Source organism: Mustela putorius, unplaced genomic scaffold, assembly GCF_011764305.1.
Source record: "Mustela putorius furo isolate JIRA1106 unplaced genomic scaffold, ASM1176430v1.1 tig00003869_pilon_pilon_pilon, whole genome shotgun sequence".
Taxonomy (NCBI): Eukaryota; Metazoa; Chordata; class Mammalia; order Carnivora; family Mustelidae; genus Mustela; species Mustela putorius.
Genome location: NW_025422021.1, coordinates 35,121,576 through 35,149,343, shown reverse-complemented (window position 1 = coordinate 35,149,343; position 27,768 = coordinate 35,121,576). Strand labels below are relative to the sequence as shown.

General features: G+C 51.4%; 1 protein-coding gene across 9 annotated transcripts in view; it reads left to right on the top strand.

Moving 5' to 3' along the window:
• Window positions 1–27,768, top strand: part of AGAP1 (ArfGAP with GTPase domain, ankyrin repeat and PH domain 1) — a 507,095-nt gene that overhangs the window by 133,064 nt on the left and 346,263 nt on the right. For 3 of the 9 annotated variants that reach the window (XM_004777553.3, XM_013048467.2, XM_004777552.3), the window contains exon 1: window positions 7,043–8,627. The exons of 4 other annotated variants lie outside the window; for them this stretch is intronic. In XM_004777553.3, coding sequence (XP_004777610.1) covers window positions 7,634–8,627 — 994 coding nt within the window. In that variant the 5' untranslated portion in view covers window positions 7,043–7,633. Of the gene's footprint in view, window positions 1–7,041; window positions 8,628–27,768 lie in introns of those variants that run through there. 2 more of the 9 variants (XM_004777555.3, XM_004777554.3) reach the window with 2 other exon arrangements.

Here is a 27,768-nt window from a genome sequence, read left to right as displayed (position 1 = left end):
CCCGGGAAGGCCGAGCCGGGGACATACTGGCTAATAGAGGCAGGAGGGTGGTCATGTGGCTCCCGCTGCTGACCAGGGGGAGTGTGTCTGGGCTATGAGCAGGCTTCTTAGCCATGTTGTTTTCCACATTTAGAGAGAAATACATCAAGCCTTCGGGTCTCCCAGGCACAGAGAAAAGATCTCAGCAGACAAATCCCAAATGGGACACAGAAGTGATAACTGCCCAAATAGGCTCTTCTTGAGCCTTTAATGGTGTGGCCAGAAGTTCCCAGGGCGTGATTTGCAGATGGGTTATTTTGTTTTCATGAAGTCGTGGGCTTCACGAATCCTCCTTGTTGGGGGTGGGGGTTGTCAGTACAGCTAAAGACAGATTCGGTAAACATTCTCAAGTGTCAGACAGACTGAGGACTCTGTCCTTTGACAGCTCGTGGTATTTGAACTCTGGGGGGCCGTTCAGGGGTGAGGGGTGAGGTCCGTATCAGATGGTTCCCTGTGTTTTGGTTGTAAGGTTTGTAGGAAGATGCTAGTGCTGATCATAGTATTAGGAGAATGTCTGCCAGTGGAGCCTCAGAGGAAAATGCTACTGGACAGGCCTGGTCCCGTGCACCCTCGGAGACGGGGAAGATTAGGTAATCAGTAGGAATTCCTTGGTTCTTCTCCTCACAAATTCCGGAGCTTCTCTGCAGCTGTCCAAGGGACAGCTGCACAGTTGTGTTTTACCCTTGATTAAGTCCTTCTCATTCCTCAGCTGTGTCTCCCCAGAGTGCTGAAGGCCAGAGAGGAAAGCTGGAACGTCCCCCGGGGAGCTCTGGGCTCGGCCCGTGCCCGTCACCTCAAGGGTGACCGTCACTTGCAGAGGCCGTGGTTGTGCCACAGACCACGAAGTGTGGTGTTCGCATTTGTTTCTGCAAAGTGACGCTTAACACATTTGGTTTTAATTTTATCTGAAGTCACCTTTGCCTGGCATTTAGCAAGAAAGACCACCAAGAAATGTCTGATCTTTTCTTTTGTATGGGAGTGAGAATCTATTCGCAAGGGAGTCTTACTGGCATATTTCTAAAAATCAGGACTTTTTCTCCTTGGCCTATGTAAGTGGATGTGAGTTTTCAGCTTCGTTTCATACGCTCCCTCTTGGCTCACAGTACCAGAGTGTGGGGAGGAATTTCTCCCCCGTTCCCCATGGAGTAGACGTCTTTATTTGAAAAATGGGTTGGATTAAGGTTTCTTCTCGTCCTGGCTCGTGGTAATATAAATGAGTTCTCATTTTCCGAAGATGCAGTCTGTGTGTGAATAACGCCAGCCTGACCCAGTGCAGAGGGAGCAAGGGAGGGGAGGGGACAGTGTCCTAAGGCAGCTCCAGCCCTGTGCACACGGGTGGGCAGGGGCTCATGGTGGGAGCTCCCTGGAGGGCCAGCCAGTGAGCTTCCCTGAGATCATAGAGTTCAGGTGCTCTGGGGGGACCTGGTCAGGGCCGGCCTGCCTTCTCTGCATGCTTCTTAAGACCCAAAGTCTTCAAGCACCGTGCTTAGGATGAAAACAACACAGCATTGTTTGAGATTTTAAAGACTTAACATTGGCAAAACTGAGGGTTTTTTTTCCTCTTTCCAGAATTTTAGTCATGTCTTTGATACTCACTGATTTAAACTAACTGTAATGGATGGCTTGGCTTTCACAGAATGACGACTGGTAGTGGCCTCATCTGGAACTATTGCTGTTTTTCCAATTTTGGAAGGGTTACTGGAAATGATCGCTTCTTTTTGTTATAGAGGGACCTTCTAGAGCTTTTTAGTTTTACATGTAGAGGCTAGAGAGTGTGGTTGCATCAATGAAATAATAAAATGAAAAGTTGCCAGGACACAGGAGCCACTCCTTCCTTCTTACTGTGCACCTGCCTGTCCTGGTTCTCTGCTGGTGACATTCTGCTCTGCAGGAGACCCGAGGCAACATTTGCCTGCTGTTTGGGTGGTCCTGACTTACGGAGGGACATTCTGGCACTGCTAGGGAGAGGCCCTGGGGTACTGCTCAACATCGTCCGATGAGCGGGACGGACAGTCCGCAAAGGAAAACCCAGCCCAGAGCATCTGTGGCGCTGGGGCTGCCCACCCTCCCGGGCCAAAAACCCATTTTCACCTCCTTCTTGAAGCTTTTTTTTTTTCTTTAATCTTTCCCCTAGAAATAATCATCTTCCGCCTTCTTCTTTCCCCCCTCCTTCCCCTCACATGTAACGCTTTCTGCTGGACATTGGTCATCTAGGACACTTGTCAGGCTCCTCAGCTCCCCATCACCCCATCCCTGGGCCGAGCGCTCTGGGCACAGTCGGGGTGCTCCTCACTGCTGATGCCTGCTGGAGGGTGGAAAGTGGGTGAGAAGCGGGGGCTCTTGCTGTCCTTTTGAGGCCCCCAACTGCCAGGGCCCACGTTTCTGACACGCCTCGCAGACTCCTCAGCAAGCTGAGGGCCAGGCTCTGGGCCACAGCCCCACACAGGTGTGCTTGCGCTGCTTGTTCTACTCCTCTGTCATCCAGAATCGGCAGGGGGCTGCCTGGAGAAGCCCTTTGTTGGCAGGACACTAAGCTGGGCTTGGGGCATCATGGTTCAGGGGTTGGGGGAGTGTTCTCTCATGCCTCCTCTGCCCCCCCTTCCCACAGAGGTGCCCACTCCTGGCCTCCTTATACAAAACCTCCTGATTCTCTGATCAGGGGATGCCTTTAGATGGGACATGGACTAAAAAAGCCCTTCCCTTCATGCAAAGTCTCACCAAAATTGGTTTTGATAAGTAGTTGCTGACCTTTTTCCTCTGACTCCTTCTGTCTGGGGCCTGCTGCTGTTGCCCATTGAGAAAACAGTGGGGCCTCCTTTTAAAATTGAGGAGTCTGGAGCCCAGGTGCTGCCCTACAATGTCCGTGTGTACAGACATGTAGGAATGTGAAAGGTTCTCTTGGCAGTGGGGGCATTACTGGTCCTCGAGGGAGAATATAGGTGCTTAGGTGCTCAGGGGACTTCTTTCTCTCTCTTGGGTCAGAAATGTCTTGGCCTTAGGGCCCCAGCGTACTGCTCCCTCTGTGACTCATCAAGTCTTTATCTCTTTCATGGCTCCTCTTTTAACTTTCAGCTTATAAACTGAGGGAAACGGGGTCCCTAATGAGTTCAGCCCAGGCCGGGTTGGTCACAGAGTCATCTGTGCAGAAACTGGGCATCCTGGTGGGTCTTAGATCAGATAGCATCATTCCTGTAGTGATCGGACTGGAGTCTCATGCTGAAAGGTAAATCCAGGACAATGTTGGTTTAGCACAAATGCCATTATTTTTGCTTCTGTCTGTATCTTTCAGTCAACCCGCTGTCAGAAAATAGCCTTTTAAGGGCCCCATGCACTGGGGGAGGTGCTTTGTTGCCCCCCAGGAAGGTGTGCAGAACCTTGCAGGTTCAGTGGTTGGCCTGTGGCGGTGGCCCCCCCCCCACGGTTCCGCGAAGGTCCTGTAAATGTGATCACTGGCAGGCAAGTTGTGTTCCTGGGAAAGTCTCCTTGTGTAGCAGATGGCTCTGCTGACTACCAGAGATTTCCTTTCAATAGGGCTTACCAGCTCTAGTAACACTCTTGAGAAATAGTATTCTCATGGAGGATGTGTAATTTATAGATAGCTAGAAATGGCCCAGGACAGGGAAGTCGCTCAGGAGGGTGGCCAGATGATCCCATAAATCCAGAATGGGTGAGGAAAGCTAGCTGCAGGAGGCAATGGAATGGAGGGGTAGGTAGGGCTGTCCCCCACTCCTGGACCTCTCTGCAGCCCTTCCAGTCAGCACTGGAGCCCCTGCATTGCTGAGCCTTTTCCTGCCTCCCTGTTAATTTGCTTTTGATGGAGCAGTGAGATCAACCACAGACTTGCTTTTTTTTTTTTTTTTTTAATAAGCCAAAATGGTGATATATTCGAAGGCACAGAAAAATTTAAGAAATGATTATCAAGAGGGGTCAGTTTCAAAAGCAGCAGAAAAAGCATAGTGCACCTGAACGTATATAGTATGACTTCTATTTTTAAAAGGCAGGTCCCGCTGTGTGAAAGGGGATTTTGATTTTGGAGTGACAAGATCTGTCTGAGCCTCTGATTCTGTGCTCTGGAAGAGCCCATGTATCCAGGGCAGCGGGGAGAGTCCTCTCCCGGTCTTTCAGCCTAAACTGTAAGGCCCAGCGTTGGAGCATTGCGATCTCGGTGTGGAAAAGATATGCGTGCTTGGGAGGGGAAAGCACTGAGGGGTAGTGAACCTCTCCGCTGTGGCTGGAAGAGTTTCCCTCATTCAACACCATCTGAGATTCCGAGGCATCTAAGGTGGATCAAATGGAATCTTCTACTCTGCAGCCTGAATCCTCCCACGGCAAAGTGCAAACCCTGGGCTGGATTCCAGACAACCCAACCGGCAGGAGTGGGAAGATGCCAGCAGTTCAAGATTCCAGCCCTTAAGGAATGCTATGTTTTTTTTATACCTTTGACTCAGATAACAAGCAAGATCTATGTCTTAATCATGGCTGACTAATTTCATAGTAAACTTCATCACAATATTTGAGGGTTGCCTTTGTCTTAAAAAGTGAGAGTGGATCCCAGGCTAATTTATGAGCTCTTGGTTCTGATGCCACTCTGCATGGCGGAGTCCCTTGTCTCCACTTGAAGCCAGCTTGACCTTTCTGTCCACACAGCTGCAGGGATGAAACCATAGACCCTGCCCAGTGCTTCTGGTGCTCACCCTGTAGACAGACAGACAGGTCCTCTCACCTCCCTCCCCTTCTTTATGGTAAATCACAGGCCTTGAAAACACCATTGTTTCACAACTTTGTGAGTTCTTTGAGGCCAGAGACTCTGCCTTCTCACTGAGTGCTGTGCAGTAGGCATGCAACATAGATTTGAAGAGTAAATGAACAAATGAACCTCATTCTGAAAGCTCATTACTCTCCATTTCCCTCTCTGGAAGCTGCTGGTTCTTGGGTCTTATCCAAGTGGGCTTTTTATCCAAACTGAAGGTAAGACTGATCCATTCTGGGGTTCCCTAACATTGCACTTGAGGACACATTAGAGGCACTGCTCTTGAACCCTTGAGGGCCAGGAGTAGGTGGACACATGACCCCATGATTATGGCAGTCATATCCAGGTGCAGCCACTGGGGGTGGTCAAATGCGTTTTAAACTTTTTTTTTTTTTTAATGGACTTTATTTTTTAGAGCAGTTTTAGGTGAACGGCAGTATTGAGCAGAAGGTACAGATGGTTTCCCTATACCTCCTGCTTCTACACACGCATAGAATCCTCCATTACCGTCCACTACCCACATTCCCTCCAGAGTGGTACATTTGTTATGGTCGATAGATCGATGTTGGCATTGTTATCACCCAGAGTCCAGAATTTCCTGTAGGGTTCACGCTTGGTGTTGTACATTCTGTGTGTCTGGGCAGATGTATAAAGACACATGTCCACCATTATGGTGCCATTTAGACGGGTTCCCTGCTCTGAAAATCCTCTGCGTTAAAGTATCATCTTAAAAAGAAATGGCATCGGGGCAGCTGGGTGGCTCAGTGGGTTAAAACCTCTGCCTTCAGCCTCAGGTCATGATCTCAGGGTCCTGGGATCGAGCCCCTCATCAGGCTCTCTACTTGGTGGGGAGGCTGCTTCCCTTCCTCTCTCTGCATGCCTCTCTGCCTACTTGTGATCTCTGTCTGTTAAATAAATAAAATCTTTAAAAGAAAGAAAGAAATGGCTTCACCTAGGAAGCTTTCTGATCTGTCCCATTAAATCTGAATACTTAATTTCCCTTCAAGGTAAAAATCCAGGTAAAAAATTTCCCTTCAAGGTAACGTCCTCCTTCAGACACCTCGCCATTCATCTTTGTGTCCCCTTCTGTGCTGTGAGCATGCTATTTGCTGAAAGGAGGGGAAAAGAGGACTTGCGAACAGTCACAGAATCCCAGAATGATGCTTTCCCTCTAAACAGCTTCTCATGCGTCTTTGGCATTTCCAGGCCCAGAGAAGCCCGTATGAGCATCCAGCTTGATTACACAGTTGATTCATGCTATTTATGACACTTTCTTATGGAAGCTTCTAAGCCACCAAACGGAAACCGCTATGTTCAGGACATCATCAAGAACTAACAGGTTGATGGGGCGCCTCAGTAGCTCAGTCATTAGCATCTGCCTTCCGCTCAGGTCGTGGTCCCAGGGTCCTGGGATCAAGCCCTGCATTGGGCTCCCTGCTCTGCAGGAAGCCTGCTTCTTCCTCTCCCACTTCTCCTGCTTGTGTTCCTTCTTTCACTCTCTCTCTCTCTCTGTCAAATAAATAAAATCTTAAAAAAGCACAGAAAAACAAAAAAAAACCTAACAGGTTGATCAACTATGTGAGAATATTGTGCCACAACAGATCCTATCAAGAAACAGGATCTGGAGATCCAAGGGGTAGTGGATGGGGGAAATTTGATGGAAGACAAACTCAGTATGGCACATGGTATCTTAGCTGTTTCAGTCCTCTACTCAGAGTTTGGGTCCAATTTTCTCCACCGCCATCTTCCAGGTGTAAAATCTGAGACGGAAGTGGACAGGCTTGGACAGGCAAGTCTTCCTTCTTCCTGCTCTGAACCACTGTGTTCTCCTGTCTGTTACTATCAGGGGCCTTTTCCCACACCTAGGGATAATACTCCCCAAACAGCATTTTAGGAGTGGAACTGCCTGTCCTTTGCTGGAGGGCGGTGGTGTGAGCAGCACCGTCACAGGGAAGCTGCCATCCTCATCCCTCCCAAGCACAAGTGTAGTACTGAGTACACTTGTGAGGGGGTAACAAGTATCTGAGACACCTTGCTTTTTAAAGAAGTCATTGTTTGAGTTGCATCCTCTTCAGAGCTCCAAATAAATATGTGAGACATGGCCCAGATTTAGTTTTGCAGGCCAAGCCTTGGATTGAAGGGTTCAGGCCAGGTGCCAGGCTGGCCCCCGGAGGCTCCGGTCCGCGCGGCGGAATCCAGCCCGGCGCTTCTGCCTGCGCGCCAGGCCGCGCTCCCGCCGCCGCGCTCCCGGGACTCGGCCGCCAGGCTGGGCGCGCGGCCCGCGGTCGCTGCACGTCGGGCCCCCGCCCGCCCCGCCCCGCCCCGGCGCGCATTTCCATTTTAAACCGCCGTCCGCCAGCCCCTCGGCCGTGGCAGGCACAGCTGCCGGTGATCCCCAGCTCAGGGAGTGGCGGAGGCTGCGGAGCTGCCGAACTGTGCAGAAAAGGCCTGAAGATGCAAGCGGGCCCCGCGCCGTAGACAATGAAGCCGCGGGCGCTGCCGCCCGCCCCAAGCTCCGCGCGCCGCGGCCGCACCTGCCGGCGAGACCATCTCCACGCCTGATCGCCCGCCGCTCCGCCCACCCGCCCGGCAGGACCATGGCTCGGCGCCCCAGGCCCGGACCCCCGCACACGGGCCGCGCCGCGCGCTGGCCGGCGGGCGCCAGCGGTGCCGTCCCCGCAGCCTGAGCATATCCCTCACGGCCAGCGGGGGGCGTGGGCCCACTGCGGGTGTGCCGGTTCTCCCGCCTCGCCCCGCGACCTCCCGACAGCGCGTCCCGGCCCGCGGCCCGCTGGATGCGGCGGGGCCCCGGTGGGCGGCGCGGTGGCTGCGGCCCCGGGCGACATGTACCTGCTGGACGGCAGCGGCGAGCCCGCGTCTCCGCCCGCAGATGCGATGCCGCGCGGGACCCCCCCCAGGAAGACCGTCTACCGTATCTCCGTGACCATGGTCAGGAAGGACCAGCTGGCCGCTCCGGTCCCCGGCGGTCCCGACCCGCGGCCGCCTCGGAGGCCCCGGCCCACGCGCTCCCCGGACGGGCCCGGGAGGCTGGTGGAGGAGGCGGAGGAGGAGGCTGCGAGCGCTGAGGACCCCGAGGGCCGCCGGCCGTGCGCCTGGGACTTCCGCACTTTCCGCACCCGCAGCACCGGGCAGCTGGAGCTCGGGCGTCTCCGGCCTTGCGCACGCGGCCTCGAGCCCGCGGACCTGTCCGGTGGCCCCCCAGCCATGGATGAGGGGCCCGGCTTGCCCACGCCCGGCAGCCCCGATGTGGAGGGGTTTCGGGCCGCGCCCCTACGGCGGAGCCTCAGCTTCAGGCACTGGAGCTGTCCCGAGGCGTCGCAGAGTCGAGCCCTGGGCCGAGGGAGGCGCCACAGCAGCTCTGGGAGTCTGGCCTGGGCACCGGGTGGCGAGGCCACGGCCGACCCGTTGACAGCGGTGGAGCCCGCGGCCCCCGCGCAGCCCGCCTCGGAAAAGCGCAACACCCTGGACGTGGGCGAGGTGCTTAGCAAGAACGACGCGCTCTCGGACCTTGAGCGCTGGGAGCGCAGTAAGAGCAAGAACCGCACGCTGGACAACAGCGACCTGCAGCGGCTGGAGCGTGCGCGGGCGGCGGCCGCGAGCTCCGGCGCCGCTTCCGAGCACCGGCTGCTGCGCTTCTTCAGCGGCATCTTCGCGCGCAGGGATGGCGCGCCTGGCAGCGGGCCCTCTCCCCGGAGCGGCTCCTCGCGACCCCGCGGCTACTTCAGCAGCCTGCGGCGGGCCCCAGCCGAGGCGCACTCGTCCAGCGCTGAGAGCATTGACGGGTCCCCGCGCAGAGGTGGGCAGCGCGTCGAGGGAGGTGAGGGCAGTGTTGGGAACTGGCCTGGTTCCGCAGTGGCTGCTTAGCAGAGTCCCTTGGGACTTGGAAGTAGCCAAGGGACCTGCCTTCATGGGCCACCAGTCGGCAGGTGGCCACGCCAGATGTGAACTTGCTACTGCAGTCCGGAGGTTCTTGGCTGCCCTGCCTCCAGCTGTGTCTGGTGGTGCCCTTCGGAGTCTGTCTCCTCAGCCACCGAGAGCCTGTCTGGGGACAGATCACCTTGCCATGCTGCATGTTTCTCCTTGTGCGGAGCAGGGAGACTGGGGAACCTGTGGGCTGCCGCACAGGTGGTGCTGCCTGGCCAGGAGCAGCAGCGTTTGTTTTGGTTAATCTCCACCCCCCGCCCTATGCCTGGTCTTCCTGTGGGCGCTGCCATCTGCCATTGCTGTGGTGTGGCCTCCCTGACTTGGCAACTCTCACCTATTGCGTTCCTGCTAAGGATGCTTCATCCCAGTGGGCAGGAAGGCGGGCCTCTCCCCACAGCTTTTGGAATTTTAGCGGGAGAGCAAGTCTGGGTCAGGATTCTGTTTGCTAATGATGTATTGTACCATACCGGTAGGAAAATAACCCCCCACCCCCCTCAGACAGCCAGTTCAGAAACTTTACTTCCCTGTTGCCTTGTAACCTCCCTATAGGGACCTCACAGGGAAGGTTTTGGAGGCAGATGTGACAGTATTGTCTTGCAAGAATTAGGTAATCTGCTGGTGTTTGGAGATTAGGCTCCTCCAGAAGTTAGAAAATCTAGATCCCCATGTGGGGTCATCACCCTAAAGGGAAGAGAGCGGGGTGAGTGGAGGGGCTGGGTTGTTACACTGTGCTTGCATTGGAGGTGGAGGGGGATGGCTAAAGATACTGTCCCCACCAAGTAAAGATACTTCACCACCAAGAAATCATTAGTAACATCCTTGGTGCTGATTCCCAAACACTGCTGCTGGTGGAGATGAAGGGAGTTGAGGCTCTGCAGTGTGGATTTTTAATTGGAGAGTGTCAGCTGGTAACTCAACCCCCTTGGAGAGAATAGTCCTCCCTAGTGGACTTCACAGGTCAGCTGACTGCCTGGGGTAAGTGTGCAAACAGCCAGCGCAAAGACATCCCTGACCTAGCTCAAGTATCTTCAAGGGAAACTGAAGATCAGTGATGTCATGTTGTAAGATGCTTCTGATGACCCTAAAAATGCAATAGAGAATAGTTGAAATTAAGCACTTGCATATGCAGTAGAGTAAATCTGAATTTTCTTTTTATAGGTGAGGTTGTAACATAAAGTTATCTGTTGCCAGGCTTGTGTTAGTTGAACTTGCTGTGCACATCCTATGGCTAACCTGCCCTGGAATATTCTAGAAGGGACTGTGTTTGACTCTGGCCACTATCCCATCCCTTCCTGCGAGCTCTTCAGATTCTAAAAAATGGTGTGAGCTATTTTGTTTAAGTTGGTTGCTCTGAAGTTGCTCTTGCCCTTACTTGCATTCAGTGGAGGTTCAAATCTGTAGGGTCAAGTTCTACCTGTAATAGCAGGCTTGCATCTTTGTTCTCCTGGGCTTGCTGAAAATAGTAATTAGCTGCCTGGGTTCCAGACAAGTACCCATGGTTGGTGGGGAGGGGAGTAGAAATGAACACTCCATTTAGAATGAATGCATTTCCTTGTGGTGTCTATTGATTCCAGTTAAAAGTATTGGGGTTTGGGTCTTGGTGATCCGGTCAGAGAGATCAATGCCTTTGGAAAGAAGAGGTGTAAAGTGTGTTGGAATTTTTCCCTGTAGGGCAGTATAAGATTAAAACAGTAACAATTACAGTAACGCTTGGTTTGTTTGTTTCTCATGGCCAACCCTTCTCAGGGTGGAATTACTTTGGGCTGAGACATCAGCCAGCACCGTGGGCTGTATGGAAGAGCAGACTGTGAATGAGCTAGGTCACAGCACGCATAGTCCCAAACCCAGGTTCTCACTTGACTCTGAAGTTAGAGGTAATCACAGAAAAAAGCCACAGTTCTCACCTGCCTTCGGCTAAAAGGCCTGGAGCAGTGTCTGTGTTCTTGAGGTTTGGTTTGGTAAGGTCAGTGGATCTTATGGTAAAGGTGCAGCCCCTTTATTATGCCGTTCTACTTTATACATATTTGCTGCTTCTGATGTAAATGAGGTTTTGAATTTAGGGTAAAATGCTCTGAGGTAACATTCCGATGCAGTGGAACCCTGGCTCCATTTTCCTGGAAGTGTCTGATGACAGGTGCACAGAGCCTTGCTGAAACCCTGGGGCCAGGGAGGTCGGTAAGACTTAGAACATTTGGATTTTAGGAAGGTCAAATGCCGTGTGTTACAGAACACCGCGTGTAGCGTGTATAGAGAAGGCGTACTGCATTCAGACACTAACAATGGCCCAAGAGCTGGAGACACTCCCATTCGGTGTGATAAATATGTTTACCATTAGAGTCTGCTAAGCTTTTGTGAGTAAAGCTTCCATCTTTAGCCCTTTTTGGATTTCAGGACTACGGATAAATGAACCTGGAACTGAAATGTAGTACACATCATGAGCATCATCTCTAGCTTTCTTTAAATCTTGGGCCACAGTGTATTAAAATTTGAAGCCCTTTCAAGTATGAAGGAAATTAGAGGACCTTTGTCATCAGGGCACGTTTTCCTTTTGTTAGACTCAGCTATTAGGTTGTCATTTGGCTCTGGGAAAATAACTTTAAAAGACAAAGTAACTCTTAGGTTCCTTAAGTTAACTTAGAAATCTTCTTCCTCTTAGACAAGGCACCTAGGCTAGTGGCAGGGAAGGCAGATGGTTGGTCTTCTGAAACACACACACAGGCTCACACATCCCGTGCCTATGGTTTTCTTGTATTCTTAAGGCATTAGGATGAAAGGATTGGAGCAGCTACTTTTGTAGGATGGTTCTCTTGTACTTTGTAATCCCTATTGTGGCTTTTCTCTTCCTGTGACTGTTGCACACCTGCCTCCCAGAGACCCATGGCTGATTCTTCTCTCTTAGGTTCATAACCATCAGGAACCCCGAGAAGGTTTCAGAGTGACCCTGTGTGAGATTAAGGGAAGTTTCCTATACCTGCCAGCCCCATACCAGGGCAGAGTCTGTTGACATAAGTATAATTTAATGCAAAAAAAGATCGAATAATAAGTGATGAATTGCACTGTAGGGTGTCCCTTCCTGGCGCATGCTCTTTTTGCGTCTTGCCCCCTGCTGCTGGCCCTCTGCTGCTGGCTGGTCCTCCCTGCAAGCAGCTGCAGGCAGTGCCCGCGCTGGGCTGGGCTGCCAGTGTCTTTGGGGTGTTCTGTTGCTGTCCACGAGGATTGATGACCGCAATAAAGTGATCACGGACAGCCCTGGCTGAGGTTAGCTTTTCAGATTAGTAATTTACAACTGATTTCTGACAGCATTGTTTTTATGAGTGGCTTTGTTCTTTAATTCCTGATTCCCTTGATGTGTATCACTCAATTTGTGCAGCTTGATAGACTGTTTTATAGTTAAAAAACAAAACAAAACAAAACAAGCCTTCAGTGGAGAAAGAGAGGAAACAGTAATTAAATGAAATAAAACTGAAAATTTTTTCACTTGATTTGTTGCTGAAAAGGACATACATGGTTTTAAAGGAGCAGTATAATTCAGTTGCTCGTTTGAAACATTTTAAACTAATTATGTACTCCGTATTTGGGAAATCACCTGCTTTTTAGAAATGAATCAAGATAGTGGTTTAGGAGAACCTTCACTGTTTTTGTTATAAGGTCGAATTGCTTTCCTGGAGAACAAGCAATCCACTTGGCATCCAGGCAGAGCTGCCCCCATGAAGGTCAGCTGGGGACGCTCTAGGCAACTGCTGAAGGCTTGGACTGTGTCTTGCTATGTTGATGTTCTCAATGTGGAGACCCCAGTGTCAGCAGACTCACCTGTTAGCACCTTCCTTTATGTCAGCCGGGACCCTGAATATCATGCTATCACAGGCATGTTCTCAAGTATGTCTGTCTGCCAAAGAGGCCTCAACAGTTTAAGCCTAGTCTGGCCCATTGCAGCAAAATCTGGTCAGTTATACAGTTAACAAATACCTTTGTTTGGAAACGAAACTCAACTATAAAGCACTGATAATATTTAACCCTTTTTTAAGTTTGTTTTCCTGTTCATGGACAGATATTTATGGAGTTTCTGTGGTGTGTTCTGAGCAGGAGCAGGGAGCTAGAGCTAAGTCAGGTATCATGCCTGTCTTTGGAGGCCCCATAGTCTTTTGGAGGATGGGAAAGTTCCAAGGAATCACTGTTTAGGGGGAAGGTACGACTATATTTCTCTCTACAACATACCTCCCTTAGAGCACTGCTAATCCCAATATGTAACAATAACCTCGTCTACATACTTGCCACTTCTCCCTCCTGGGCATGAAGCCTGTATTAGTCCTCTTCTTAGTACAGAGTTCAGAGTGCTGTTCTTGGCTCTTGGACTTTTAATAAATGTTTGTGGGAGGAATTAATGAGAGGACTGGGGACACAAAAAAGGGAGCAGATGTCCTTGAGCAGGAGAAGGAATTAATGAAGACCTCACAGAGGGATAAAATGATTCGGGTGTTGCAGGGTCACTAAGAGTTTGACAACTGGAGAAGAGAAGATTTCAGCAAGCTGGTTGGGATTTCTGTAGTTAACATCTAAGAAGTCATTCCTTCCTCTAATCTGTATGATTAGCACCAGCCTCAAGCATAAGAAAAAGGATGTTACAGCTTCCACAATGAGTTGGTTTATTTTGTTTTATTTTTAGCATAAGTTGTTTGTTTTTGATAGGAAATCTCCTTTAGGCTGTTATTTTTCTCTGTAATGATTTGAAAATCATTAATTTAAAATGACATCACAATGAGTAAAATAATGAAAAGTAAAGGTTTTATTTATTAAGGACAGCGATTGAGACAAAGTACATCCAGCTGGGGTCTCTCCCCAGGTGACGAACAGAATTGGGATTAAGGTCAACAGATTAGCAAAAAGAAGGGAGATTATTGTCTTTGCATCATTTTGAGAGAAGGACCATCTGCCCGCCATCGTTTTGCTCTGGGTTTTGTTCAGCTCAAATCCCAGTCGGCTGTGCTTGTTTGTAGGTGATGGCTTGAAATTCTGTTTCTCTTTAGGTTTTTCAGTTGATGGAGGCATTCACGCCAGTTTTCTTTTCTCCCATTAAGTAGGAATTAACGTAGAGGCCTCTACAATTAAACATATTTTAGTCCCCATTCATTTGGTTGGTTTTCTCATAATCTCTTGTTAACTAACGTTTTGGTAGTTGGCTTTCCGTCCTAACAGCATCGGTGGATCTATAGGCTCAGAGCTTATGGAGAAATCAGCTTTCCTGGGTTGGAAGGTGGATTCATGTTCACTCATTCCGAATGGGGCCGCCCCAGTGGGAGGCTTGTGAAGGGATCCTTTGGCTTGTCCTTGTCTAACAAATGCAGATAATTTTGAGAGGTGCATTTCAATTGGCAGGAGTGAAAGGGAAAGTGAGGGTCACTTTCCTACACAGTCCCTTGTTGGTGATCATACTGAACGCAAAATCTATTTCTGGTGTGATAGCAGGTCCAAGACTTCGCATGACCCAGTGAGCCAGGCGTCTCTGGGGGCCTGTTCCCCTTGTTCAGTAGGTTGTCTTTGAGTGGGACCCATGGGACACACATTCATTGAGTGGATGCTCACTTGTTTGAGCTGGTTGGTAGTCAAAGGGAGTCTTGTGCTCCCTCTGTGCCTGTCATTGGCCGGGCTGCTTTCCGAGATCCTGCTGACCCACTCCAGAGAGAGAAGTCCCTGGACAATGCCGCCAGCCTTTCTGGGGCAGCTCACATTCTCTCCAGTTCCTACCCCATATCAGAATCCCTCAGACGCCGCTTCTTCCTTGGATGGGGGTGGGGAACAGCGGCATTTATTCACTTTGTACCTTCCTGCTCACTTAGCTTAGCAAGGGCTTTAAAACAACCAGAGACCTGTGAATTATGTGAAACAGGATTCTGGACTTAGGGATGCTTACCTGTGACTTGCTTTCCTGCCGCTTACGTCCCACTACCTTTAAGATGGACACAGTTCCTGCTGTGTGGGAGACCTGGAGCGAGGCTGCTTCCGTCTCCTTCCGCACCATGCAGCAAGCTCCTTGATGGCTCCCTGGGACTTGGGGCTTGTTCTTCTGATTCGTTTAGTTCCCAAACTAGAATCCCCACCTTCGGAGAGTCTGATCTCTCTTGCATTCAAGAGCAGCTGCTGAATCTGCTTTCTTGATCTGATTCATGGAAGATTCTGGAAGCCGAGTTCATTAAAGACACTGGAAATTTTTAGTTTGAAAGAGAAGCTCAGGAGCCTGGAGACTTGTCTGCCAGTATTTGAGAAGCAGACATAAGAAGGGCCCAGCAGTTAGCACCGATGAGGGAAACTCCTAGGGAAAGGGATTTCGCCTCAAAAGTAGGCAGTCACTTCTCAGAAGCCCTCACACCGTGGAACAGGCTGCCTTCTTATGTGCAAAGTTCCTGTGACTGGAGGTGTCCAAGCCCAGGTGAGTCTGGGAATGTTGGAAGGGGTGCTTTGTTTGTTGTCTGGGGGCTTAGAGTGGATGGTCCTAAAAGCCTCCGCCCAGTTTTAAGGTCAGGAGTTCCCTTCAGGCTGTAGGATTTTGATGATTTTGTATCTGGTGTTCTCTCAGAAAGTGGTTCCTCCCAAACTCCAAGGGAGATTTGTCTGTATTTTCTTGGTCCTCTTGCCCGGCCCTCACCTGGCCCCCAGTGTGGCTCCCACTTTGTTCTGCTGGTTTATCTGGGTTGGGGTAAGAGTTCTGCCTGCCAGCCAGAAGTAGTCTGCTTCCCCCACCTCCTCTGTCTCCCCATCCGTTGCCCCCCTCCAAGTTCCCCTCTAGTTAGTGCTTCCCAAGCTCGTGTTGGGCCTATAGAGCCCCCGAGGTACGGATGCCATTGGCACCAGGGCGGTGGGGGATGTCCGAGCGTGACATCGTGGTGTTTCCTTCTTGCTCGCTTCCTCCTGGTGCTCCGACTCGGGGTGTGAGTGATGCCATGACGCTGGCGGGAAGGAATGTTCTGCGCATGGTGGGAGATACTAAGGTGCTGTGTGGGGACAGCAGCGTGAGTTGGTGGGCGAGGTTTCATTTTGGCTGCAGCACTCAGGCTCACGCCGAGCCCCGACGTGTCACGTGACGGCCTGAGCTCTGTCTCCCTCATGCACGTGAGGGGTTCGCTCCCCACCTGGCTGGTTCTCAGGAAGGCCGGAGGGGAGTGAGGACACCCCCTGAGCCGTGCAGCTCAGCCGTGTCAGCTTTGCTTTACAGTCGCTGCCTCTGAGAGCTTTTGCAGAAGCTCCAGGGATAGAAAATAACCAAGTAGCGGCTGTGCTTGGATTTATGTGGGCTGGGAGGTGTGCCTCTGCCCTGGTGGGACAGGTGGCCTCCCCGCACTAGCGCGAGTGTAAGTCCCCCTTGCAGTTCGTTTTCAGTAAGTGACCCTGTATTTCTCATGATCTGCAGTTTTAACTGCTGCTTTTTAAGTTACTGACCATCAGACCCTCAAACCCTAATCCGGGAGAGCAGTCCTCGTTTGTCTTGGGCGTCATCTCCTGCCTCCCCTTCCTTATTCATGTCACTAGAAGGTTCACTGTTCTTCGCAACATATGGGTTCATGGAGTTCCTGATCCAAGCCGAGGACGTGCTGATTCTAGAAAGCTGTCCCTAGCAGTGCCTTCCCTTACTGTGCTCCCTGGAGCGCGTCGGCTGCGGCACCTTCCTTCCCTGAAGGAAGAAGCCGCCATCCATGTCAGTGGCTGATCATGCTCTTGGCAGTGACTAGCCTTCAGAGTAGTAAGCACTGGTAGGAGGTGTTACCAGGCGTGTTGAGTGGAGTAGTTTGTAATAAAGATCATCTGGAGCATTCTACTTACCTAATAGTATTTAGGTTTTCCAGTCTCATGACCCAGGTGGTGTCACTGGACCCACGTTGCTCCCAAGCCAGCATTCTGACTCTGTGGACAGAACTTCCTGGGCTTAGCATGGGGTGAGATGCTGATAAACCCATTGTAAGTTGAAAACGACAGAAGTCGAAAATGCCTTTGACAGACCTAACTTACTGGGCATCATAGCTCAGCCCTGCCCACCTCCAGCATGCTCAGGACAGGCCTGTGAGGCCACAGCTGGGCAGACCCATTGGACACAAAGCCTGTTGTGTGATGAAGTGCTGTTGGATGCAGTGCGGTGAGCACTGTGCTGCGCGTGACAGACACTGGGTCTGCGGACACAGAGCTCTTGTGAGTGGGTTGGCTGTTGACCCCGTGATCGCTCGCTGCCTGGGAGCCACAGCTGGCCTGCCCCCGAGAGGGGATTGGGCCGCACGTCACTAGCAAGCACGGTCTCTGCTGACCACACGGGTTTCCGCAGCCCCGTGCCTTGGGGACTGTCCGTTCGGTGCACTGAGCTTGACTGTTGACTATGACGTAAAACGCCCATCACTTGTGCCCGCAAGAAACCCTAGCGAGAGGTCCTTGGGGTTGAACAGGAACAGAACAGGGAGCAGAAGCCGTGGCTGCTCCCTCACCCTTCAGGACTGAAGAGAGGTCAAGAGATACATGCATAAGATGGAGAACATGTTCACCGTCAGTGGACAGGGGCTCAAATGTTAGGAAACTGGGCAGCTTTGGTGGGGCTGTGAGGGAGGAGTTCAGGCTGAGCCCGGGGGTGATGGGCTGGCATGGGGGTCCGAGCCTGAGTGCCAGTGTGTGGAGGGTCAGGGGTCTGGGAGCCGCTCTGGAAGCTGTAGCTCTGGAGGGGTCCTGGAGCCTATTCACCTCATGATGTGTGATGGCTGCTCCCAGGCATGTCTCTGGCCCTTCACAGGCTGGGGCAAAGGGACCCAGGTGGCCTCATCCAGTCCTCAGGCACTGAGGACAAAGTCTGGCCTCCCCCGGGCCTTGTCTTTGTGTGGCAACAGGTGACGTCCGTTTAGACTGGTTCTGGTGCCCAGTGTGTCTTCTGGTAGCACTCTGTCCCTTGTCCTCCCTCATTGGGAGCATTTGTTCTGATAGTTCTTCTACAGAGTGTCCCCTTCAGGCCTTGCTGAGAAAGGTGGGCAAGTGGGAAGAGAGGCTGCGGAGCCCCAGAGTCTTTGCTAAGAGCCCTTCTCCATCACCTTCTGCGTCAGGCTCCAGAGGTACCACCTGTCTACCACCTGCCAGGCTGACCTGGGGCCATGGCACCAGGAAAGGTGACCAGCTCCCTTGACTGCGGTCTGGGACTCGGTGGCCACACACTCACCTTCTCCTCACAGCTGTGCGGTCCGCTGCCTGGGTGAGTCCGTGCTCCTTTCACACTCACTCTGGCCATCTGGGTTTTGCTGCAGGTGGAGAGCATGCACTGGTAGGACCTGGTTCCAATCCCGTGCTGTGGTCCCCAGCTTGTTTCTGCCCCACTGCAGCTGACGGCCTTGCCCACCCACTTCTGACACAGCCAGGCACATGCACATACAGACATGGAGAGCCACTCAGGAGGGCGTTTGTCTTTTCGTAGACCTGTTCAAGTTTGAAGGCTTTGCCTATCCATTCTTAAACTAAGATCTCGCGTTTATGGCACAGGAGTGAATGTCAGGGGGCGCCGGGGTGGCCCAGTGGGTGAGCGTCCAACTCTGGATGCCAGCTCAGGTCATGATCTTAGGGTCATGAGATCAAGCCCCATGTTGGCCTTGGTGCTCAGCATGGAGTCTGCTTGAGATTCTCTCTGTCCCTCTTACCCTTCCCACCATACTTCGCCTCTCAAAATGAACAAATAAATCTTTTTTTTTTTCCCCCCGAAGCGGAGAATCACATGCAACAGAATCTGAAAGCCTTATGCAGATAGCCAAAGGTCGTCCCGCGTGGCCATGGGCGCCGCTGGAGACGGGGCTGGCGGGCTGGGCCACTGCGGTCCGAGCAGGTGGGCTGTGAGCTTACCCGTTGCACTCCCTGCCAGGGGTTCTTGGAGCGGGGACTATCAGGCTGGATACTGTGCTTTCCGGACTGTTCCTGAACACTTATGGACATGAAGTGGTACTTACAGTGTTTGGTTTTTTGTTAAAGTAGGATTGATGTACAGTGTTGTTAGTTTCAGGCTTACAACATAGGGGTTGGAGAAGTCTCTACGTTACTCAGAACTCGCCACGATGAGTGTAGTTACCCTGTGACTGTGTGGCATCGTCACACTTACTGACTGTGTTCCCTGTGCTATACTTTTCACCTGTGGCTTATACCTAGAAGTTTGTACCTCTTAATCCTTTTCCCTCCATCCATCCCACTACCTCTGTCCCCTCTGGCCACCGCCAGTTCTCTGTGCTTGTGAGTCTGTTTTTACTTTGTGTTCATTTTCTAAAGATTTTATTTGAGAGTTTGAGAGAGAGCATGAACAATCAAGTGTGTGCCCATGGGTGGCGAGGAGCAGAGGGAGAGGGAGAGAGAAAATTGCGACATGGAGCCCAACACGGGACTCCGTCTCACAACCCTGAGGTCATGACCTGAACCAAAATTAAGAGTCAGACACTCAACTGACTGAGCCACCCAGGTGACCCTGTCTGTTTTTTTTTTTTTAGATTCCACAGCTAAGTGAAGTCATATGGTATTTGTTTTTTATGATTTGTAAAACCGTTCCAGGGTCCATCCATATTGAAGCAGATAGCAGTATCTCATTCTTTTTTTGTGGTTGAGTAATATTCCAGTGTGTGTGTGTGTGTGTGTGTGTGTGTGTGTGTGTGTGAGAGAGAGAGAGAGAGAGAGAGAGAGAGCAAGAGAGAAAGAATACAGACGTGTGGACTTGGGTTGCATCCATGTCTTGGCTATTGTAAATAACTGTGCCATAGACAGAGGGGTGTGTGTGTCCTTTTGAATTAGCGTTTTCATTTTCTTTGGGGAAATAACCCAGTAGTGCAATTACTGGATCATATGGCATTTCTATTTTTAATTTTTTGAGAACCTGCATATTGTTTCCACAGTGGCTGCCCCAGTGTCCATCCCCACCACCAGGGTGTGAAGGCTGATTTCCCCATGTGCTTGCCAACACGTGTTGTTTCTGGTGTTGTTGATTCTAGCCATTCTGACAGGTGTGAGATGATACCTCACTGTGGCTTTGACTTGCATTTCTCTGATGAGTGAGGTGGAGCATTTTTCCACATGTCTGGTGGCCATTTCTGTATGTCTTCTTTGGGGAAATATTTATTCAGGTCCTCTGCCCATTTTTAATCAGGTTATTTGTTTTTCTGGTGTCAGTTGTGTAAGTTCTTTGTATGTTCTGTATACTCACTCCTTACTGCATATGTCATTTGCAAATACCTTCTTCCTTTCAGGAGGTTGCCTTTTAGTTTTGTTGATGGTTTCCTTCCCTGTGCAAAGCTTTTTATGTTGGTATAATCCCAGTAGTCTTTTTTTGCTTTTGTTTTCTTTGCCTGAGGAGACACAGCCATAAATACCTTGCTAAGGTCAATGTCCAAGAGATTATTGCCTGTGTTGTCTTTTAAGGTTCTTACGGTTTCAGGTCTCACATTTAGGTCTTTAAACCATTTTGAATTTATTTTTGCATGTGGTGTAAGAAAGTGGTCCGGTTTTATGCTTTCGTGCATAGCTGTCCAGTTTTCCCAGCACCGTGTACTGGAGAGAGACTGTCTTTTCCCTGCCATGTGATCATGTCTTTGTGTCGTATGGTAATTGACCATATAGGCTTGGGTTTATTTCTGGGCTGTCTGTTCTGTCCCACTGGTCTGTGTGTCTGCTTTTGTGCCAGTACATACCGTTTTGATGACTGTAGCTTTGTAGCACACCTTGGACTTGATTGAGGATTGTGGCACTTCAGGTTTCCTCCTTCTTTCTCAGGATGGCTTTGGCTATTTGGAATGTTTGCTGTGGTTAAATTTTAGGGTTATTGTTCTATTTCTGTGAAAAACACTGTTGGCATTTTGATAGGATTGCATTCAATCTGTAGATTGCTTTGGTAGTATGGATGTTTTCAAAACACTGATTCTTCCAGTCCATGAGCACGGAATATCTTTCTGCTTATTGTTTCGTCTTCAGTTTCTTTCATCAATGTCATAAATTTCAGAATACAGGTCTTTCATCTCCTTGGTGAATTTTTTTTTAGGTATTTTATTTGGTATACCGTGTTTTTAAAAATGCTGCTTCTGCTCATTTCCCTTGGACTACTTTTATGTGATGGTGGATGGATCTCGTGCTGCATGTGTTTGAGGAGTATGATGACATCGTCAATGTGTGGGTGACAGGAGACCCCTTGGTTTCCTTCCTTACTGGCTTTCCGGCAGTATTGACACGCAACATGCATCCCTTCTCCCCGTCACTGATGGGCCCCAAGGTGCTTCTTTTATCTCGTCCTTGGGTGAGGAGGTGTCTTGCTGCCCAACCCACATCTGGAGCCAATGCGGTGGCTACACTTTTCCTGCTCAGGGGACTTCAATGCCCATGCCTGGAAAGTTAAAACTGGAAGGAACCTTGACCCTCCCACTTCCCAACCTTAATCCCTACCCATTTGAAAGAAAAAGCAGTACCTGGCTTTTAAAGACCCCTTCCCTGTGGCCTCCTGGGCTGCAGGCAGGTGCAGGAGGGGGCCTGTCCCACATGCCCTCCCCTCCCTCCTTCTCAGCCTCAGGCTTGTTTTGTTCCAGAGGCAGAACCGAAATCGGAACATTTGATAGTACTCTCTTGGGACATTTTAGGCGCAGGCTTAGTGGAAAATAAAAGTGATAACCAAAAAGCAAAGTGTGGTGTATTCTTAGCTGCTGACTGAAGCCCTTCCCTTTAGTCCAGTAGTGAGATTGGGTCTGAGAAGTCCAAACTGATGGTTTTATTTTGAGAGTTCTAAATTCGGCCATGTAAACACTTCTGAGTCTGAGCCGAGGGTTTGGCTTGGAGTCGAGGCTGCTATTTTAAATATGCCAGAAGCCTTCTTGGAAATCACTTGCTGCTGGCTTTCCTCTGATTAGGCTGTGAGCTTGGGATCTCAGGGGGCTCAGATTGGAGAGTTAGAGCCCTGGGGTTCTAACTTCTAATAAACAAATTAGAAGATCCTCCCCCACCCCAGATCCCACTGCCCGGACCAGGCAGGGTCCAAGTGAGTGTTCAACTTTCTGAAGGGGCCAGGCTGTGGGCTGCTCTGCTGCACCACCACCCCACCCCCCCGACCCCCCGGGGAAGGGCCAGGGTCTCGGCAGATGGGTATGGCTGCTGCTAATCCAAGGAGGAGAGAAGTACGCCTTTTCAAAGGCCAGCGCTGGCCCATGACTGACACCCAAGGCAGGAATTTCTACCCATTTCCATTACAGTAGACAAGAGTAAATTGAGCACATCTTGAAAATCTGATTACAACCTCAAATTAAAGATCATCATTCGAGATGTATCAGCATTCTGTTGAGACATGGGGGAGTCTGTAGCTGGCGTTGGTTCCCCTCCTTCCCCCCTTCCCCCCACTATAGAGCAACATTGGGTTTAAAATGGTCAGATCATCACGGTCAGTTGTGGGCAGGTGCTACACAGTAGTTGCCAGGGGAAGACTCAGAAACAGTTACCTGTTGCTTTGGGATCCCCAGTGCAGAGTCCCCTTCCTCCCCCTTCTCTCTGTGGCCACCCTGGGGCCCCTTCCCTACCCTGCCCCCCATTCACCCTTGGGGATGAAGCGCTCACCAGGCTTAGGGACAGTGGCTGATGACCTCCAGGAGGCTCGAGGCAAGGCGGGGATGCAAAAATCAATTTCCTACTACAAACAAACACACATCGTCTTAGGAAGCTTCTCAGAGACTTGCATGCCATCGTGATGCCAGTTGTAAGAGAGACCCGCAGCTAGATCCCCCTCACCCCACTACTGTGCCTCCTTCCCTCTACTGTGTCTACCTTCACTCTAGTCCATCAGCTGGGCCTTCTCTCTTATCTGGTCCCTCAGTGCCCCCCGCCCAGGCCCCTGTGGCTCTGGGAGAGCTGATCTTCTCCTACCCCTTCCCTTCCCCAGCCCCCCACGCTCTCCCCCTTCTCTCCTGTCTGCTTTCCTCTTTCCATACCTCCACCCCCTGGGTCCGCGGGAGCATGGGCCTTCCAGCCTGCCCGCTGTGGCCAGGTCTTGCTCATCAGCCAGAATGTGTGGCTTATGTCATCTTCTGACTTTAAAGCCATCAGGTGACTTCCACTGCCACGGTGGTACAATCTAATCTCTCTACACCAACCATGTAATATCAATCTGCTCTTCATCCTGTTCCCCTTCATCACCCGCCTCACTGCCCTCCTGAGTGTGCCGGCCCCTCGGAGAAGCCTTTATGACCAGCCCACCCTCAGCCAGCCTCTCCCAACGTACCCTTTCGCAGGGTCTCTTGTATTCCTGCCTGGCGTCCTTGTGGTCTGTCCTCCCAGACTTCTTTGTGGCCTTGTTGGTCATCCACTCTGGCCTGATGCTCCCCAAGGGTGGCATCAGCTTGGAGCTGGTCTTGGGTACCTCCCTAATTCTTGGCATGGGGCCTGCCTGCCAGAACCCCGGGTGAATGAATGAGCCAGGAAGGGCATCGTGCGAGTCGTGGACAGCTACATCAGGAAGCCAGCAGGGTGCTGTGATCCAGGGAGGCGCCGTTAACTGTCAGACTCATCTTCTCCCTTCTTGGTGTGAGGACCTTCCTGGTGGGAGCTCTGTGTACGATTTGCAGCGTTCCCCATGGGATACAGCCCTTGTGGGAGGTCAGCTGCTCTGGAAACTGGCTTGGGAAGGAGAGCGGCATGCAGGATGTTTCCTGAGTCCCGCTCTTGGGAGGACGGTAGTGTTGGGCTACAATGCAGCTATCAGAGGGGTTCTGGCACTTTGAGGAGGTGGGCAGAGTGGGACCCTGGAGCTGGGACAGTTCTTAGAGTTGTCCCTAGTTAGGGACCATGCATTTATACCCATGACTAATCTGGGTGCCCTTCATGGGTCACATCCTAGGGCTCCACCACTCTCTTCACTCCTGGACAGTTCCTGGAGGGGTCTCAAGTTGGAGTGGCCAGCCTCCAGCACTTCATGGACAGCCAGGTGCTGAGGGGGATGGAAGGACAGGGCAGCGCCCATGTGGTCATGAAAAGATACTGCTGAACACTTCTTAAAATCCCATTAGAAGTAGTATTTGCTTTCCTCCCAAGCTGAGAGTCAGTTGTAGTTTAGCTTTTTTTTTTTTTTTTTTTAAAGATTTTATTTATTAGAGAGTGAGCATGTGAGATAGAGAGAGAGAGAGAGAAAACATGAGCAGGAGGAGGGGCAGAGGGAGAAACAGAGTCCCTGCTGAGCAGGGAGCCCAATGCAGGGCTTGACCCCAGAACCCTGAGATCTTGACCCGAGCTGAAGGCAGATGCTTAACCTACTGAGCCACATAGACGTCCCTTAATTAGGTTTTTTACTCACACATATCAGATTGTCTAGGAATATTCTTGGTTCCTTTCCAGTAAGAGCAGGTCCTGTGAGTTGCTCCCTAGCAGGTGGTAATTAATGGCTTTTCCTTTTGGAAAACATGAGAGTTTGGATGTCTGCTTATTTTGCAAAAACATATCGAACCTTTCATCAGAGGTGGAAGAGATCAGATCGCTGTCTGATATTGGAGTATAGGTAACTGTCTGTTTAGCTTTAAGGTCAGTAGTGTAAAGTATAAGGAACACAAAGATTAGGCAGCCCAGTTCTGTGCACCTGCTTGGATCCTGGTGTGATTAGACAGCAGACACATCTCAGACTTGGGACACATTACTAGGAGTTCGTCAGCACCGGGAAGCATGGGGACACGTTCCTTATTCCCAGTTTCACCTGCATGGTGTGGACCTTTTGACTTCATAACCAGGTAAGAATCTCTGACATCCATAGTCTGAGGGCTAAGAATCACAGAAACAACGGGGACCTTCTCCATATGTTCTGTTCTTAATTATGCTCTGTGATGCCTGGACACTCAGGCTGACCTTTGAAGCCTCCCTGGTTTGCCTCCTTGATCAGCAAGAGGGTTGATGTCTGACACTGTAGTTCTTGGAGGCATACAAAGGAGGTTCTCGGGAGAAGGTATTTCTGCCTTTTCTTACTACAGAAGTAATACGTGCCCTCGGTGAGAATGAAAAGGACCCAAACCATTGAGCGAGATTACGCCTGTCTCCCTTGCCCCTGTCCCTCATAGAGACCCCTGCTGTAAGGTCTCTGGCTAGAACTCCAGGGAGCCTTCCTTGGGGCTGTTTGCCTGCCATCCAGCTCGTTAAGGACCTGGTGATCGTCCATGGGCTCAGGTTACGTGTTCTGCAGGCCAGTTTTTATGCTTGGTGTGTTCTACTTAATCTGTCGTGGGACTTCTCCATGCACAGCCAGGGTGGGTCCAGGGTGTGGTGGTTTGTGGGGGTGAAGCCATTAGAGCAATGACCGGGGAACTGTGTGGGGCGCCAGGTCAGGTGTGGTGGGGGCACCGTGCTGGGGGAAGGAGGTAAGAGGTGGGCCGTGACTCGAGCAGATGGCCCCAGGTGAGCGCCTGTGTGCATGGGACAGTGTGAGCATGGAGCCTGGGGACTAAGCCAAAAAGCAGGGTAGCGACTGTCCTTCCCAGGGGGCTTCCTAGTGGAGTGAGGTGGACGCTTGTAGACGCCACATGGCATCATCAGCCTGAGATGCCGATGATGCCCGTGACTGTCACCATCCCCTCTGTGTGGACTTTGTGCTCTTGTCACTTTCTGCTGAGAACTGAGGGGGGTCGAGAAGGAGTGTGCCCTGGGGCCCAGGATGGGCAGTGCAGTGGTGAGCACTCCCGTGACAATGAGGAGGGAGTTGGCACACTTGTTTTGCTTTCCTGTTTATAATTCTGGCCCATGACCTGTACTGACCCCGATCGTCAGTGACTGAGGGGGTCCTAGGAGTCCCACAGGGTCGTGGGCTGCTCGGTGGGCATTGAGCATGACGAGGGGGGTAACCCTCGGGCTTCCATGTTCTGTGGCTGCCGGCGTGGTCCTGGATGAGAGGCCGGGACAAGGCCCGCGGAGAGGAGTGGTGGACCCATGCTTGCTGCCGGCACAGCCCACGTGCTGCTGGGACCCCAGTCCCATTGGCGGGCATCATGAGCTGACGTGTAGCACAGCCACAGACTTGGTCGTGACACTGGGATCTTGCTGTGCATTCCCTGTATGTGGGCTACAGGTGGAGTCCCTGTTGGGGGAGGAATCAGTCAGGCGAACTCTCCAGATGAGCCCTGTCCCCACCCTACAAAGTGATACTTCCTTTTTTTTTCTTCTTCTCAGTTTGTTTTGACTTGGTTTTATCAAAATTAAGTCGAAGGTTATTTTAGCCAAAGGCCATGATGAGGCCGCGTGAAGGATCGGGGGTCCGTGAAGCGTCCCTGGGGTTCAGTGAGGGCCTGTGTCGGTGAGAGCAGCTGGGGACAGCCCCGAGCATGCATGGCTGTGTGCCCACATGGATGCTGTTCCTGGAAGAGAAGACTTCAGGGTGTGACAGCCGGGGGCCCCTGGCAATGGGATCGAGGCCCAAAGAACTGAAATGACTTGCTGAAATTGCCCAGCTCTCGGGTGCAGAGCATCCCCGCAGCTCAGCCATCCCCCAGCCCCACTCCAGGAGTTTGTCCCCACGGAGCTGCCGCAGAGGCAGGCCAACCCCTGGGATTCCTCGCAGCCCCAGAGGGAGTGATGTTTCTCTGCGAGCAGTGGTGACAGACGGGGTGGCCTCTCTGCATCTTTCTCCCTGATCTGGGGCAGCAGGACCCCAGGCCCCCTGCTCTGCTGCTGGCAGTCCCCTGGCTGGTGAAGTCTGACGGCTCCTCCTCTGTTATCTTCTGGGTTCATTGTCCTCTGTCATCAAGCTGTCCCTTGTCATAAATATCACGTGCACCATGAATTTTAAAATGTTACTGTGTACAATTCTTTACCGAATTCAGACCACTTGGTGTAAGAATTCTGCATACGAGTTAACAGTCTTGGGGCCTGTCCTCCTGTTTCCTCAGCATTTGATTTAACCAGGGGCAGCTTTGCTTATTTCAGCTTTGTCTTAACTTCCACAGACCATGGTTGTTGCCACCCTCGGCACCTAAGCCGTGCGTGGAGAGTCCCTTGTCATACTTGGGTCCACAGCAGAAACCTCCGTAAGACAAACAGCTGTGAACGATCTCAGAAAAATGGCTGTGAATGTAACCTACCAATTCTGTTTTATCTCGTAATTTCTGACTCCTACCATTTCATAAAATATCCTTATTTCAGGGCGCCTGGGTGGCTCAGTCGTTGAGCAGCTGCCTTCAGCTCAGGTCATGATCCCAGGGTCCTGGGATCGAGCCCCGCATCGGGCTCTCGGCTCATCAGGGAGCCTGCTTCCCCCTCTCTCTCTGCCTGCCTCTCTGCCTACTGGTGATCTCTGTCTGTCAAATAAATGAGAAATCTTTAAAAGAGAATATTTTTTAAAAATGTCCTTATTTCAACATCTTCCTTTTCAAGGACCCTGCAGGTTCATTTTAGGTGTTAAAATGTTTTAAAGAATCCTTAAAAGAGTTTTTCATAGTTTTAAGTCTCATAAAATCTGAGGTCCTCACTAGTCTGAGAGACGAGGTGCTGCTGCTGCTTAGAAGTACCAGTTGCCCCTGCGCGAGACTGTGTGTCCTTGGCGGTGGCTGGCACATTTGCCAGGGCCCGGGGGTCCCTACGGTCCCTCTGTCAGGGATTCTTCCTGCCGCAACCCACTGCGCAGGGTTTCCTCTTTGTAAACTCTTCAAGTCCTTGTTAATCTTCCACATAACAGAAGCTGTTCCCTGAGGCCCAGGCAGCCACCAGTCCTCCTGAAGGCCCGTTTGGAGCCTCCCTGTGCTGAGATCCTGGGGTGGCCATGGCCATAGAGAGGAGTTGGAGGGAGGCCTGTGCCTGCGGCTGGTCTGGGGGCTGTGCGGCAGATGTTGGCAGCCTGGACCCTGTGGGCATCCGACAGGCTCTGACCCCTGGTTCGCGTGGGAATGAAACAAGAAAAAAAGTCTGGTTTGACAAGGTGTCCCAGAGAGCCCCGCACTCAAACTGGAGGTCTCCTAGGCCTGTGGTTTTACTGCCCGGGAGGGGGACAGGCAGAGTCCAATGGGTTGGGGCCCAGGGCAAGCAAGACCAGGAGACCTCCTACAGACTTGGGCAGA